The 17400-nt window shown below is 44.3% G+C and overlaps 1 protein-coding gene across 1 annotated transcript in view; it reads right to left on the bottom strand.

The window, feature by feature from the left end:
- Positions 1-859: 859 nt before the first annotated feature.
- The window catches only part of SLC6A5 (solute carrier family 6 (neurotransmitter transporter), member 5), a 52941-nt gene continuing 36400 nt past the window's right edge, over positions 860-17400 (bottom strand). Inside the window, exons 9-14 of the mRNA XM_008589860.1 lie at positions 16391-16503; positions 15516-15647; positions 14325-14424; positions 7319-7419; positions 3253-3420; positions 860-1015 (exon numbers count right to left, since the gene is read on the bottom strand). Coding sequence (XP_008588082.1) covers positions 860-1015; positions 3253-3420; positions 7319-7419; positions 14325-14424; positions 15516-15647; positions 16391-16503 — 770 coding nt within the window. The remainder of the gene's footprint in view (positions 1016-3252; positions 3421-7318; positions 7420-14324; positions 14425-15515; positions 15648-16390; positions 16504-17400) is intronic.

Below are 17400 nucleotides of genomic sequence, written 5' to 3'. Positions count from 1 at the left end.
TGACATCAAACCACGGTACTGAATGTCATGTAGAAATTAGAAAGGAAGTGTACTATGAACGTACAAAATTAGGCACAAATTATAGGTGATGGCTTCTTGTGCAGAGGTGAAGGATATGGCCAAAATAGCTCACAAATGTGCAAATATAATTTTTTTTTAAAAAAAGATGATTGAGGGAAAAGAACCGACACTTCATTCAGACTCAGTGTGCAGAGTGAAGCATCTGAGTTCATGGTACACTTAGGACAGTTGGTCCAAGTGAAGGAAACATACCCCAACTGTGACTGGAAATATGAACTTACCACAACCTCAGTGGTGATCAAATCTACCAGTCTTGTCTTTCATCCAAAACATTTTCTGACCATTGCTGACTCTTAAACATACCCCGTTCTGAACTTTTTGCATCTGAACAAAATCACTACCTTGCTCAGCTCAGCTCTACAATGCTGATGAGTCCAAATTAAGTCTTGCAATTCTGCCATTCTATATATGCCATTCTTACTGGCACCACCTAATGACAACACACTGTGGGTATTTCTCTAATGTCCAAACCACACATATCTACCAACGTCCATCTGGTTGATCCACCCATGCCGGGTAGAGCACATACTCAAGGCACCACCCCAACCAGAAACTGACACCATGGACACAGGTAAACAGTGTTTCAGGTAGTCTGTCTGGCTGTCCACCATAACATGGGACACTATGTCCTACTTTTCTATGTAACCACTCCCATGCACAGATATGAACCGAGATGTGGGGAGAAAGAAGAAGAAAAATGGGAGGAAAGCTGGGGAAAACATTAGAGGGAAGCAGAGAGGAAAACAGAATCAAATCTGGACCATCCCACGCCATTGGACTAGCACTGGGTGCCCAGTTCCAAATCCTTCACTGGCAGTTTGAGTCCCAGGGAAGAGGTTCCCAGGGGGTCGATCATGTTCTTGTAGCGTTCCCCGCGGTGTTGAGCTAAGAATGGGCCCCAGTCTGGCTGTGGGGAGCACACCAACTTCAGCCTCTGCAAAGAAGCCAAAGACACACATGGTCACAGAAATAATGCACCTTCCTTCCCTAGGGACCACCCACCCATCCCCAAACTGTTTGTGACCACATTTGCCAGAGCCTCTACTTGAGCCAAGGAGCCCCCGATCAAGAGAGGCAGTTAGGCAGATCAGCCCTAATAATAAAGTGGGCAAGGGACTTTAAAGAGGAGACTTAGGTTGGTTCACTTCAAATTATTTACATCACCCTTCAAGCAACATTAGAATTGCTCTGTGTTTGCCTTGCACAAGATTAATAGTGGATAAAGGGCCCAGATTTTAATTATACATTTTTTCCCTCCAAATGAAGAGAATCCATAAGCTTGTCTCTCCACTGCCAAACACAGTCTGCAAAAGACATGTGCTCAATTACTTTTGTTCTATAGTCTCAACAGTGGGTTGCTACAACCAAATAATTGGATTTTGCTTATCATATTTCCCAAAAGCATATAAATGAAACGGGGGGGAAGGGACCAACCCCAAAGACACATTGCCAAGAGTGAGCAAAGATTTTAATTATCTGTTGACAAAAATATACATTTCTGATTTGGTTCAGCCATGTGGGTTCTTGTGGACAAGCTAAAAAAATGGGAATGTCTCTAATCCTTCAACTGAAATTTTTATGGAAAACATAATTTTACTGGAACATTTTCTAGCAAAAAGGAGAGAAAACATATTTCTGACTACATAAGAGGGAACAATTATATGTTTATTACCTATTAAAGTGAAGCTGGTTCTTATAGCTGTTAGTTTAATCTCCCCTTAATCATCAGTTTGCAACCTTTGTGTCCCAAATCAACCATAATAAATTTATGTAGCCGACTCATCAGTTTAGAGGATTTCAGCATAAGACAAAAGTAGCAGAGGCTAAACCAGGTTCTGTTCAGAGGGAAAGAGATCTCTGTGCCAGTTGGGGAGGAGGTATACCTGGGGCCATCCCTGCAGGTCAATGGGGCCACAGTAATTTATCTCAAGGGGATAACAAACAGAATTTCTTAAGGATGCAAACTGGAATAAGCTTCGGGAAGAGGATGCCCCTACCTCCCTTGACCATCGTCGGTCCAATGAAAACAAAAGCTCCCTCCTGCCAAGTGGGCTTTATGCTGTGCACTTACTCACACCTTATTCCCACTGGGCTTCTCCCTTCTGGAGCTCTGGATGCTCCAGAGGACTCTCCCTTTTTCAACCTGGCTGACCTAGAGCAAAGCCCATATGCTGTTCTCTGCCCTCTATTGGCAGGTGTTTCTTCACCTTGGTCTAGTCCAGTGCTTCTTAAACTTCAGCGTGCATCAGGGGCTTATTAAATTACAGATGCCAGGGTCCCACTTTGCCGAGATTTAGGTTCAGTGGAGCTGCCTGGAGCCTAACAATTTGCATTTCCAACAAGCTGCCAGGTGATGCTGATGCTGCTGGTCCCTAGATCAAATACTCAGTAGCACTGGTCTAGTCAAAAATGCCAGATCCCTGGACCTTCAAGGCAGAGGCAGGGCTGATCAATTCCTAGCACACCTGAGCAAGTGACTTCTCATAAATATCAAAAGCCTGACCACACTTCACTAGTGGCTCAACACATGGCAGTCCCCTTCCCATCCACTCTGGAGTAAAGGTGGGGTTTCTTTGCATCACAAATGGGAAATGGGCCCAGCAAGGGCTAATTGACAAAGACAGACAAGTCTCGCCTCATACCATCCATGTCCTAGGACTCTCATTACATTCTTCAGGAATAGTGACGTTTTAATCAGCTTGGATCCCTCAGCCATCTCTAACACAGCACCACAGGAGGGGGTAGTGATTTTAAATTTAATGGTAATAGATGTTTGGGAGGGAGGAGGCTTGGACAGAGAGGAACCTCAGGAAAGGGGGAATCAGATATGCGGTTAAAAACCAAACACTGAGATTTAAACTGTGGGTGAGGGGTGAGGAGGAGAAAGAGCAGACACTTGATCATTCATTCCCCAGAGCTGTCACCACACTGATGAATAGCATAATAACATCTCAGCCTGTGGATTGGCTGAACCCCTCCATTAGAGGAATAATGTGTAATAAAAATGGGTTTAATAGAAACAGTGGCAACTGTAATCACTTAATCACCAAGTCTCCCCCTCGAGTAAGTTTACTGAATCTTCTGTTTTTTAATGCACAGAGCTTTCTAAGGAAAGCTTTCAGGAGCTCTCCCTTAGGAGGGGGTGGAGGGGAGAGAAATGGATAGAATTACCTCAATAAATCTGCCAGGGGCCAGATGCATTTTTATCACAAACATAATTGGGATCCAGATAACAGAACAGGCGAGCATTAGCCATCCAAGCACCATGGACCAGTTAGGGTAGCGGTAGGAGCCATAGGTCATGGGCTCCCACTGGTAAAAGCTGAAGCAAAGGATAAACTGGGAAGAAAAAAGAGACATGTACGTTAGGGTGCTGATGTGAATTATTCATGTATTAAACCCCTGTTATGACTTTGTGCTTTCATATCTGTTACCTCATTTTATGCCTAGGATTAATCCACTTTCCAAATGAAGATAGTGAATTTCAAAGAGATGGAGATGACACACACTTAGCTGCTGACTGTGCATCTGTCGTCCCCTGGGAACTGAGCAATGACGGGCTGGGAAGACACATGTAGAGAATGTACATCAAGGTGACTAATGTGTGCAGGCGGGGGGAGGGTGTTTTTAAGGGGTTGTCTGTACTTTCTACAATGGATAATCAAGCTTTTGTTATAAGAAGGAAACCCGTTAAGTTTATGTACTTTATTTTTTTTAAATTGAGTCTAATTTGCTTTCTCCTTGAATGAGGAATGGCCCACTTCCAGGAGCTGCCTCTAAAGCTGGCTGAGTGAGACCTAGTGTGGCCCCCAAGCATTGACTGAGCCAGAAGTGTGGTCCTATAAAAAGTTCTGGGACAAAGAGAATGGATGCCCAGCTCCCCCTCAAATGACTCAAGGTGAACAGGCGTCACCACCAAACAATGAGCTGAGAGCCCAGAGACCAGAAAGCCAATCTTGGCTCTTCTGCTAATTAGCTAAGGGACCTTTATGGCTCAGGCTTCTCTGCCATAAAATGGATATATTTCACACTGTGTATACAACACAGGGGTTTTCTGCGAACGGTAGTCTGGTACTTACTCGAGTCCCCCCTCCATTTTAAGAGAGGTAATGATTTATTTTCTGCCCATTATCTCCTGTCACTGCACACTTCAGCTGGAAACAACCACGAGAACCCCTCTGAAGACTTGGCCAATGCAGCCAAAGAGAAACAAGGAATGCGTGTGCGGAAAACAGGCACCTAAAAAGATGGAGCAAAGGTTCTATTCTAACTGCTCTAGCCAAGCCTTTGGGGTGAAGTGGGGAGGGAGTTTCATTGAAAATTATGTGGCACCTGCATTCACTCTGCCTATGGCAACATCAACCTAGAATAATCTACCCACATAAGTCTTTTCCCCTCCCCACCTCTCTTGGGTCCTATCTTAAGCTGTAAAATAACTGCCCAAAAATTATTAGAGGGAATTATGTCAGGAAAGATAATACATGGAAGTGTTTTGGAAAAGTGTGAAGCACTATGCTAATGTAAGGCATGTATATTATTGCTGCAAAGCCCAGGCTGCCGGGGCAAGTGGTTATTTCAAGCAACAATAATTCAATATATTGATTCAAAGCAACATGAGCCTGAAGACAACTGTTGGAAAAAAAATGCTCCTATGGAAAGAGATACCTACTCTAGGCCCCTTTTTAAACATTTGCCCCTAGAGTTATAAGCTTTATTAACTAGTCCATTGGAAGTATGGCCTAATGTAATTATGGTAAGCTCCTCCATTTCATTTACTGTATAAATAGCAATACATCTGCTTATGTGTGTGCATAACTCAGTAACGTGACCTGACTATGTATATAATAATTGCATGGAGAATATTTATAGCTCTATAAATCCACAAAGGCACATATAAAAATGATCAATTTTATTTCACGGGCTCCTAAGTAATTTAAACCCATAATCTTAGCCTATTCCTGCACACCACAAATATCCATTTTACAGAAGGGCAAAAGGCAAAAAATAAGTGTTGGTTGTGCAAATATCACATGAAACTCATCTGTGCAAACTGGTTGCAATAAATTTCCCTCTGTCAAGTCAGCTTGGAAAAAACCCTGCCCTCAGATGGGCTTGTCCATGAGAGATGATAATTTAGCCACTAAGTCAGGGCTACCCTGACCTTTTGCTGATGGCAGCCAAAGAAGGCACTGGAGAGACACTCATTGGTTGGCAATTAACCACTTCTAATTGTCCCTAGTTCCCAAACAACACAGAAGGGAACTCTGGTTCAGGATATTCTCTGGGACCTCTCCACAACTTTCTGACATGAGTTTTATATGGAAATCAAGTAAAGCACAGCATAGTTAAGGAACTTTCTCAAAAAATGCAACAATTCCCTAGAATTCCTCTTCCCAGACATTCCACTCATAGAGAAGATTAGGACTATTTTAATCCAAAACTGTCCAAACTTCACTTGGGTATGAAAGCACTGGGTTTTTTAGAAATGTACTAGAGCACAAGCTTGAAGCCTAGACAGCCCTGGATTCAATTCTTGGCTCTGCCACCTGCAAGCCCTGTGGCCTTCGGCAAGTTCCTTAACCTCTCCAATCCTCAGTGCACAGATCTGTAAAATGGGGAAAGAATCACCCACCAGGCAGAGTGATTGATAACTTCAGAAACAATGTTTGTAAAGTGCCTACTTCATAATAGACATGAATAAATAGTAATGCTGATTATTACCATGTGATATGTGTCTGCAGAATATAATAAAATTCTCTGAAACTTAATCTCTTCTAGGACAGGAAGAAAGGAAGGCAGAATCTAGGACAGACTCTAACTTTTGTTTCAGCCAAGAATAAATCAAGAGTAGTCATAACTGGGGAAAACAGTGATGCTCGGCAGAGACAGGGAACACCAGAGGCCAGAGTGTCTCTGTATGCAGAAGGCGCTTGACAGACCAATCCCTCCCACCAGTTAGGAAAATCCTAATTGGTTCTTCATACACATTTCAGTCCTGCATTCAAGAGATTGCAAGCCTGTCTTAATCCTTTTCAACTTTCATGTCCGAAATTTGGTGGGATTTTCAGACAAATTACAGCCTCTAAAATATGGGTACGAATGTGGGCCTCCATACGATGTTTGTGTCCAAGCAGAAGGAGATATAGCTGAATGTTTTTTCTGGCCAAACCTCCAGCTTTTCAGAAAGAAATTGAGGTGTTTTGATTAAAACTTTCTCTGTGAGAGTATAAAAAAGAAAAATATACATTTTCTTTGCAGTTGTACTTTCATCCTGACTTGTTCTCCTTTAGAGAAGCTGGTACTTACTGTGTTTTAAAATGAGGGTCTTAATCTGGTTTCTAGTGCCACCTATTGGGCCCATCAGGAATTACAGACAACTTTCTCTGTCCTTGGCAATGTGACACCCACAACAAGCCAGAGGAGGCGGGAGAAAGGCAAGCTCTCCATCAATTACTGTGCTTGGAGAGCAGAGCAGACCAAAGCTGGCAGCTTATGGCACAATAACAAAGTGACAAGATATGAATGTAAGTCCTTATGTGCATTTACTGACACATGAAGGACTCTGAACTTTAAAGAGATGAATGTCAGATGATCCCAAATGTCCTCATCACACTTGAGAATGACAAGATAGTGTTCAAAAGCAAAAGAAAGGAACAATAAAAGTCTAATTAATGCTATATTAGTTGTACAGAGGCTATATTGAGTAGTGGTTAAGAGCATGTGTTCTGGAGCCAGACTGCCTGGGTTCGAACCCAGGCTGCTGCTAATTGTTAGGTGTGCAATGCTAGGCAAATCACACAAGCTCTTGCTTCAGTTTCCCTATCTGTAAAATGGAGGTGATTATAATGCCCGCTTTAAAGAGCTACTGTGAGGGAGAAATGAAGAAATACACACAAAGCACTGTGAACAGAGCCTAGAATGTGGTTAGCAAGTAGCAAATGTTGGCTGGGATTGTTATTTGGTATCAATACATGAGACAGACTGATATAATAGGAAATATTCCATAGGAAAATTCCACAGGAGCATAGGAAATGCTCCAAAGACCCATGCATGAGTTTCAGCTCTGCACCTGACCAGCTAGGCACCTTTAGGAAAGACGTTTCACCTCTCTGAACCTCAGTTTCTTCATCTGAAAGGCAAGGATAATACCCATCCCACCAGCTTCCCAGTGTTTACATGTAAAACACCACATACACATGCAAGGTACCATCTGCTTGATAAAGCACGCAATCCTTACAGTTAAAATGGTTGGAGTTACAAATGCCCAGCAGACTTTCCAGAAAATGTTGGGCTGGAATCCAATCATCATCTCTATATCTTCACAGAATCTTTGCAAGCCTACAAATAGACAAACAGAGAGTATGAGGTGCAGTGCAGGGGGTGAGGCAGGGGCCGGGGACAGGCACCGGAGCCCCTCACTCAAGCGCTAGGTGTCATCCTGATCCCTATTATGCAGAGAACCATCAGACAAATGACTCACTGCCAGGAAGATTAGGGCAGACTGAACATTTAAATAGATATTAAATATTCTCTGCAGTGAGGTTCAAAAATGTCAGCCCATGGCGACATCTAAAAAGCTCAGTTCCAGCCCAGCCCAGGCATCTCAGCACTGCCACAGCCTGGCATATTCACATATGTGGCTGTTTTCTGAGGTGACCTTGTGTGGTTAGCAACAACTCTGGCAAAACCAATTAAGATCCTGGTCAATAAGCAGAGTGTATTACGAAAGCCTTGGAATTTAGAGCAAAAGTCACTGTACATTGTTTTTTGTCCCTCATCCTCCCAGTGTTAGCAACAACTCTGGCAAAACCAATTAAGATCCTGGTCAATAAGCAGAGTGTATTACAAAAGCCTTGGAATTTAGAGCAAAAGTCACTGTACATTGTTTTTTGTCCCTCATCCTCCCAGTGACACTCTTCCAGGGAGACCATTTATCTTTGTTTTGTGTAAGATGATAATGTCAGTCAAAAACCAACATAAATTCCAAGTGGCTGTTGCCCACTTTGTGGGAACTCAAAGGACTGCCGTCTTCCTCACTTTGTACCCCCAAAATACATACAATTATCATTTGTCAATAACCAATTTTTAAAAGAAATAAATAAAAAGGAATTTACAATGGAAAAAATATATATATGCTCCTTCTTGTGTGTGTGTGTGTGTGTGTGTGTGTGTGTGTATATTTTTTTTTTTTAATGACCAGTAAGTCTTAACCCTTGACTTGGTGTTGTCAGCACCACACTCTCGTGTATATATTTTTTTTTTAATGACCAGTAAGTCTTAACCCTTGACTTGGTGTTGTCAGCACCACACTCTCCCAAGTGAGCCACAGGCCAGCCCTCTTGTGTGTACATTATACTTTGATTTTAAAATTTACCCAAAAAAGTCCACTCTAGCCATGACCATCAAAATAATTGAGACCTCTCATGGCCCTCATCTCCTTAAATTTGCTTCTACTTCCTGCCAAACTCAGACCCAGGATGTCAGCCAGCCCTCTAAACTGAATCTCCAGCCCCCCGACAGTAGCCATCACAGAGGACAGCCAGGTCCCAAGTGTGCTATAGAGTGGTCTGTGCTGGGAACAGTCTTGGCGATTCACCAAGGGCCACCTCTCAAATCACCCTGAAATTTCTCAGGATGCAGCTGAGCTTCCCGCTCTACTTTAAGGTAAGTCTAGTAGTGGTCAACCACAAATGTGTACAGTGGCAAGAGCACTAGACTGGGAGTTGGATCCAAGAGTTGGACCCCAGTTCTGCCTGTAACTCACTGTGTGACCTTAGGGAAGGCATTCCACCTCTCTGAGTTTTTCCTGGTTTAATGAGGGGACTGGGCCAAATGAGCTCTTAGGGGAGGTCAGGCCTGATGCAAGGTGGCTCCAGGTTGCTTCCTGGGGTCTATAGGCAAGAATGGCATGCTTTGAGCAGTTGGCCTGACCATCTCTGGATGTGTTTGCTTGTTTGTTTCCTGTAGTATTTTATCAAACACCTTCAAGTAAGTGGCCTCTTGACACTGGGCCCATTGACACAAGTGTTGGGGGGAGAACCGAAGAGATAGAAGTCAAAGTTGAGGCTATTATAAACATACACAAAACACCAAAAGCAGATCTCAGTTCTTTAAAAAAAAAAAAATTCTAAAATTTCTGTATCAGCATCAATCTTGTTGCCAAGTTGTTCCTCTCCACTAAACCATCCCCAAAAGATGGTGATGTGTGGCTTGACTGGGGACACTGATGTGATAGAGCTCAAGGTTAGACCTGAGGAAGACATATGGTCAGCACCCTACAGGAGGAGGGGTTAGAGGTAAAAGTGCTCAACTTCCCCAAAGAGGACAAAGAGCAGGACCTCAAGCTACAGAAAAGAATGGATGACAGGTGTGCAATCTTCAGTAAGCAGGAGCTTGATGCAGAGGTGCAGTCTCAGGACAGAGAGTGAAAAGGCTTGAGTTCTGGGCCAGTTTGAACCCTGGAAAGTCATCTTCCTCCCTGGACCTCACACAATGGCTCTGAACACCTGGCCTCTGCCTCTGATAGTTGCAGCTCCTGTGATTGCTCTGCCTGTTCTGCCAACTTGCAGGCTGTCGCTGCAGATGCAGCCCAGGGGCACAGCTGGGAGCCTCCAGGCAAGTCTTCGGCCCTGTGCCCAGAGTCCAGTCCTCCAGGCCCTGCAGCCTCTGACTTGCTCTAACTCCCATCCAGCCCCAGCCCTCCCATGCCCCGGCTCATAACCTCATCCCCACCTGAGTACTTTTCTGAACCAACAGCTGTCTTCATATTAGGCCTGTGTTTATATGGCTTCCCCTACCTGCTCTGTTCTTTCCACAGATCCAAATCCATCTTGGCTTCGAAGCCTAACTCATGATAAGGAAATTGTTCATGGAGCCTTGAGCATAGACAAGAGACTTGCCTGCTGCCTGACCTTGAGCCTGGAGGGGTTAAGATGCAAATAGTCAGGCCCCAAAAGGGATCTGAGCAGCTTCTCAAAGACTAGTCTGAATTAGCAGAAAAACAACAGGCAGGAAACAAAGATGGCAAGTGTGTGGTCACTCTTTTGGACTCAACAAACAGATGTGAAGTGCAGAAATCAGCTGTAACAAATTCCATACAACTGACCAACTCTGGACTGGGAAGTGTAGGACTTGCTTTGACTGACCACTCACTTCCCTGTGTGCAATGCTGTGGCTTTTGCCCTTATAAGCTGCACCCCTGCCCTTTATCTGGACGTAGTCTTCATGGGGGCTGCTGTCCCTCCTGCATGGCCGGGGCCAGCTTCCTGGCTCACGAGCTGTGTGGTCACACAGAGCACTGTGCTCAGAAGGGTGTTGCATCTGGTTTAATGCTCTCCTCCTGCCCATTTTGAAATTCTTAATAATTTTTTAATAAGGCACTTCATTTTTATTTTACAGTAGGTCCCACAAATTGCATCTCCAGTGCTTTGTACACCTATGGACAAGTAAATGCCCAAGTTATTCTTTTATAGGTAATGTGAAGACCCCACCCCTCAGGGCCAAATTCCTCTATGTTGACTCAAGTTCTCTCTTCCTTGGTTGGTAATCAAGTAAGATTAACACTCCCTACATCTTAGTGTTTACTTCTTTTATATTCTTGTATCTCTAAGATACCCATCTCTGGGCAGCAACTGGGCTCACAGCTAGGGATTCACTACTTAGCACTGACCTTCTCAACATTTTACATGTTTGATCTTCCTCGGTAGCTAGTCAGCAAGTTCTATCAATGTAGGAAACTACCCCTACCCTCCCCACTTTCCTAGGAGCACACAGGGCATACAGTGTAGCTAGGGATTCACTACTTAGCACTGACCTTCTCAACATTTTACATGTTTGATCTTCCTCGGTAGCTAGTCAGCAAGTTCCATCAATGTAGGAAACTACCCCTACCCTCCCCACTTTCCTAGGAGCACACAGGGCATACAGTGAGCATTGAATAAGTGCCCGTTTATTTACTCACATACATTTACCTGTGTGATTATTCAGGGACTGAAGCCTCTCATTCCTAATATTTACTGAACCTCAGCAAATGGAGCTGGGGAACTTACGCCCTGAAACAGGATGTGGATACAGTGACATTTCACCCAAAAACATAAGTGAAAATGGACCTCCGGTGGGTGAGGTTATGGAGGAAAAAAATAAGATTGAGTTTGTAGAGTTCTGGGAGAACTATTCGTTTGTTTTTGTTTTGTTTTGTTTCTCTTGTTTTATTTTCTTTGGGGCTTAAAAAAACCTTGCCGAGTTCAGCCAGCGGGATGGGCAACAGGAACTAAAGACAGACATATTCCATCATCTAGAAGCCGTTGCCTGGTGTGACTCTAACGTGCCACACAAGGATGTGGACAGAAACAGTCTGGGGAGAGGGACGTGAAACAAGCAGTTGACAGAAGTGGAAAACAGATTGAGACCATGTCACATGTGGTATCGAGAGGTCTTGGCAGTGACTGTTCAATCATTGTTCCCCCAGCCAGAAGGTCCCTGTGATGGCTCCCAGGAAAATGCAAATCACTTTTACAAAGTGACTCTACTTAGGTAAAAGTCTATTAAAGGGCTCACTTCTACACCAAACTCAGGGAGTTCCACTTTTGAACCTGGATGTCTCAAACCCAGCTGTTAGCCTCTGAGGTATGTTGACATGTGAACATAGATCAAGCTATTTTAATCTAAGACAAAACTTGAAAACTGTACCCATCCTATTTCAAGTGTTTGAATGACATTCTCTAGAATTTAGAGACTATTAGAAGCAAGAAGAAAACACAAATCTCTGCAACTCACTTGCTTATTTTTTAAATTCTGTGCACCAAATAAGTCAGTTTCATTTTCATTCTTCACAGATTCATGTTCAACTGTCTTAAACTAACCTTGCACTGGTTTGGGGCTTCACTATCTCAATAAAAAATGCACTTTCCTCTGGGGCATAATTTACACATTTGTGCAGGCATTTTCTTTCATCCCTAACAATTATGTTAGTTTATTTCAACTATTTCTTCCTGAGATTCACTTCTTAAAATTCCATCCAGGTCCAAATCAGAGGTTCACATCCACATCTGACACTGCAGAAGTCAAGTTCAACCTGAGCTCAGCACAGAGTCAACCTGCTTCTGGAGGCTGGCCCAGCATCAGTACTTTTAGAGACCAGGGGATTTCCTGGGTACTTCCTTACAACAATTAGCATAGCTCAGATACTGATTTATTTTTTCCTTCAAAACCAAGAAATCTACTACCAGATTGGGGGGGGGGCAGTTATTTAACTTCTAAAAACAGAAATGTTCAAAGGTTTCTATTTTAATAGTGCTTTTAAACCACACTGAATAGCCCTGTTTCACAGGAAAGAACTGTGCAAATGGGCTTTTGTGGCAATTAGCAGTTAGGACATAGATAGCAGAGGAGGTCAATGAGATGGGTACGTGCAACTGGGCCAGTGCTGTAATTGAAGTGCTTTCCTGACTTCACCAGAGGACCATCTGGTGACCTCATCTTACATGTGCACCCACCATGGGCTGATTTTCCAAAGGAGGACCTCTGAGCCCTCTCCTTGCCTCTCCTGGCAAGCAAGGCTTCCGGTATCTAGGAAGAAAGTTAAGATTCACTGTGGAGAAAACTCATTTCACTTGAGTTTCTGCCACTGCACTCAGGTAGAAAGCACTTTGAAGTCTTACCCTAACTCTGACAGCAGGTCTTCCTTCTCAGCATCACTGCAGGGACCAGACTGTCTTATCAGCCAAAAGTGCTGGCAGCTTGGTCTCTGATCTCATCAGGACAGCTGGCCTGCCTGCCCACTTTTCTTGCCAGAAACTAAATTCTTCCTGTAGTGTGGATGTGATCTCCAGTCGGAGACAAATTCCCTTCCACCAATAACCAAAAATGATTGCAGTATCTTCCTGTTTCTGGGGTGCTCCAGTTTTACACATGAGGTTTCCTTTTTACAACTTGATTCCCATCCACCCCTCTTTATTTTAATGAATTTTGCAGGAAAGCAAGAAGCCTTTGAGCACCTGTTGGGTTGGAGGCTAACAATTAAATTAAAAGCAAGATGCTAACATCAAGGATACCTGGTGGTTAGGGTGAGCTTTGCTGGACCCCAGTTTAAAGGGCAGAGTTCTGCAGACCCTTCTGGCCTGGGTCCCTCTTCCTTTGGTCTCCAGATGGTGCATTTCTCCCTTACTCATATCCTGCAATCCAAGTGACATCTTGTATTTCCTTTTAGCTTAGAGCACGTTGCTCTGTCTTTTGGGGTTTGAAATACAGTTAGGCTGAACTGGAAATTTTCATTTTCCTGCTATCTGCCATGGCAGCTTTATCTCTGTTAGGGAGGCCTTATTCTAGGGATAGCTCCGAGCAAACTTCCAGAAACAAAGAAGTCAGCAGTGGCTTGAATCAAATGGCACTTCCTTCTGCTGACTGGCAGTGTATACAGGGGCCAGGGATCCCCCAGTGAAACCCCAAGGATAAACACCTCTACACAAAGGGCAAGGATGGCATCTGATGGCTCACCCTTCCTGTTGTTCTTGATAATAATCCCACTGATCATGGGGTGCAGGTTGCTATAGTTATGGTAGGACGGCTAAACTGTAAGGGAACTGGGAGTTTATTCCTGGGAAAATCTGGATGGCATCTGATGGCTCACCCTTCCTGTTGTTCTTGATAATAATCCCACTGATCATGGGGTGCAGGTTACTATAGTTATGGTAGGACGGCTAAACTGTAAGGGAACTGGGAGTTTATTCCTGGGAAAATCTGAGCTTGAGATATTGTATCACAGGCTCCCATAGTGCTAATAAAGTTTCCTAAGGCTCGATGAGCCGAGTGGTGTCTGTTCTCACTGTAGTATCCAGGGACCAGCTGTGAAGCCACCCTTCACCTCAGACTGCATGGGCACTGCAGCTACCAAGACCAAGAAATAATTTCACTCCTGCAAGATAGCACTCCATCTCCCTTATCCGGCCACTGGCCACAGGAATTAACTGTTTGCATGCCAAACCACACCCGAAGGGGCGTCCAAGTCCTAGGGGCTCTGATACAGAGATTTCTGTTCTGCCATCAGCCACCTTTAGTTTCTGTACTAAATATGATCACAGTGGTTCTGAGGAAAGCCTGGGAATAAAGGTACAGCTCTCTTATGTTCCCAAAATAGCTGCAATTAAATCCTTTCAGTATCTCGTTAAATATGGAAAACCTGCTTGCTGTGAATGCCTTACCCACACTAAAGCACTACTCCACAGCAGGAATGGTGATGCCCTTACCGTACACATAGGAGATCCCCACGAGCTCAAAAATGGCAATGATGACGAGGGCATAGGAGGCAGCATACGTGTCCACAAGTTGAAACATGTAAATTCCACCCTAACAGGAGAGAGAGACAACCCATGTCAAATGGGCCCTGGAGCTCGGCTCTCTCTTTCCACTTCTAACAGCCAAGCTTCTCCATCCAGAGGAGGGTCAGGTGCAAACAAGCGTCAGAGGACCCCCCTCCTCTCAACAGCAGTAACCTAAACCTGGTCCAGTATGTAAACCAGAGGCCTTGCCATGTTAGCAAAGCAATCCCTTGACAGTCTCTGAGCTAATCAATAGGACAAGCACAGAAAGGAGATTTGACATGCTATTCTTCAGAGACAAAGGTCAACATCTGAAGTTGTATCTGTGAAAGCAGCCACATTGCTTCGTTTGTACCTTAAGCCATCTATGATCATTTCCACCGGAGTGATTGCATTTGACTGACCTTCATATGACCTGTAGGTATCGCTGGCAATCTCACACATCCTCATGTTTATCCGTGAAAGCAGCCACATTGCTTCGTTTGTACCTTAAGCCATCTATGATCATTTCCACCCAAGTGACTGCATTTGACTGACCTTCATATGACCTGTAGGTATCGCTGGCAATCTCACACATCCTCATGTATCTCTACCTCACTCTTTAAGTCTTCCTACAGTAGATGAGGCTTAGTGAGACCATCTCACTACATCATTTTATAGATGAAGAAACTAAGGCCCAGAGTAGTGACTTGCTCAAGGTCACAAAGACAACAATATAATACACTGGGTGAGCTAACATTCAACTTATCAACGTATTCAAGACTAGAAGAAAATCAAGTTGTTGCGGACTCTTATATATGATGAATAATCACCTGGAAATTTATCTGGTTAGTAAATTGGATTTTCATGTATTCTGCTTTCTTAAAGTAGGACACACCTGCCTTGTTGGCTCAAGGAGGTTACATCTCAATTATGAAGATGCTAGAAGCATCCCTAGTAGCCAAGATGACATATTTCTCTCTTCAGTCAGAATCCCTAGTGCACTGGTACCGTCTACATGGAAATGGCAGTGTCTTGGCTATGGTTACAAGATCCGAGAGCTAATGTAAAAGGATAGATAGCCATCAGCCTCACACACACCTGCCCCCACCCCAAGCCTGTGCCCAGCAGGCTGCTTACCTGAGTGATCATAGGAAAGCCCATGATGAAGAAACAAACGCAGCAGCCCAGAGTGAAGACTGGCTTGTGTGTGCGCAGGTACTTGGGGAACTCATCCGAGATGGAGGTAACTATGGTCTCGATGGTGGCAAACTGAAATGGTCAAAAGACGGGCATCTGAGTCAAACTGTCCCTCCAAAAGCTTCCAAAAAGCCCTTTGTGTGTCCCACTCAGTAAAGATTTATTTGTACTAGGTTCAGTTTTTAGGATAGCGTTCCCTTGAGGAATCTGAAAAGCCTTGTTAGGGTCCAACCCGCAAGGCCAACAAGGAGAACCCAAGCAGGATGTGAGCTTTAGAAACTGTGCTTCCGGTCCCCAGAGGCTGCACTGATATCCACCCATCAGGACATTTTAAGCTTTTCTTTGTATTCATGAGATATAAATTCCTCTCCTCCTGTTTACCCTGCATTTGATCTTCTACTGGAGGAAAAACCCTCTTTGCACCCAACAGCTAAACTCTGAGCACCTTTCAGCATGATTTGTAGTAGTCTCAGCCCCACAGCAATTTTCCTAAAATTGACTTCATATTATTCTCCTTTATCCAGCCCCACAGAATCTGCTTTCACAAAATGCTGCCAAGGCATGAAGTATGCAGGCTAGCACTTGGCATGGAGAGCAGAGAGAAGAATAGAGGGAGACAGAATGGCTCCTCTGCACCATCGCCTGAGCACCCACAAATATGAGGCTATCCTGAGCCAGAGACCGGCGCCTCACTATCCCTCCATCCTCCAGGGAAGATGCTCGGGCACCCCTAAGCCCACCCTCTGGACCCAGGACCCAGGAGAGGGGGTCTTCAGAAAGACCCCAGGACAAGGATCCATGGGAAAGGGGCTCACCATAGTGTCAAGTCCAAGTGTAAGGAGCATCAGGAAAAAGATGATGGCCCAGAACGGAGAGAGCGGCAGCCTGGTTAAGGCCTCGGGGTAAACCACGAATGCGATGCCTGGTCCTGGGAGGAACAAGACAAGCGATTGCCCCCATCTCAGAGCCCACAGGCCCGCTCCGTACTGAGCTCCTGAGTCATTGCTTATTATAGGCTGCTTCGTCTGTTTGCTATTTTTTTACTCATGTCCATCCATTTTCCCAATTAGAGACATTGAGCTCCTTGAAGGGAAGGACCAGAGGAATTAGTCCACACCTAGGGGGACTCAGAGGAGAGGCTTGAAAATAATCAAAGCAGAGGCCAGAGCCACCAATTCAACTCAACTCCAAGGCCAGGCTGTGTCCTATGCAAATAACACGATAAACTCCTCTTTTGTACTGGAAAAGTTGGGGGAGAATATAATAATTACCTTCCTGAGTGGTGGATCTCAACCAGGGTTGATTTTTGCCCCATAGGGAATATCTGATAATGATTGGAGACATTTTTTATCATCATAAATGGGTTAGCAGTGGGATGATTACTGGCATCTTGTGGGTAGAGGCCAGGGACACTGCTAAACAGCCTACGAAGCGCAGAACATCCTGCTACCAACAAGGTATTATCCCAACCCAAATGTCAGTAGTGCTGAGGTTGAGAATCCCTGCTCTCAAGGTCAGAACATGACCAGAATAGCATTATTTCCCCCTTTAACGACTTTTTCTCTTTGTCAGTCCTCCAGGAGAAGCCATTCACATAAAGCAAGAATCCAACAGTTTTAGGATTTTGTCCTACTTGGTAAAGATGAGGCTTCATCAGTCCACAGGTAATTAGTTGGGGGACAGGAGCAGTGATGCATAGTGCAAGGGTTAAGACAGATATGGTCCAAATTCAGATTCCACGACTCACCAGCTGTGCAACCTTAGACAAGTTATTTAAGTTCTATAAGCCCCAATTTTGCCCATCTGTAAAATGGGGATAATGATA

The sequence above is a fragment of the Galeopterus variegatus genome, unplaced genomic scaffold (assembly GCF_000696425.1).
Source record: "Galeopterus variegatus unplaced genomic scaffold, G_variegatus-3.0.2 Scaffold5698, whole genome shotgun sequence".
NCBI classification, from domain to species: Eukaryota; Metazoa; Chordata; class Mammalia; order Dermoptera; family Cynocephalidae; genus Galeopterus; species Galeopterus variegatus.
The sequence above is the reverse complement of the archived record's forward strand: the minus strand, read 5'-3'. Positions and strand labels throughout refer to the sequence as shown.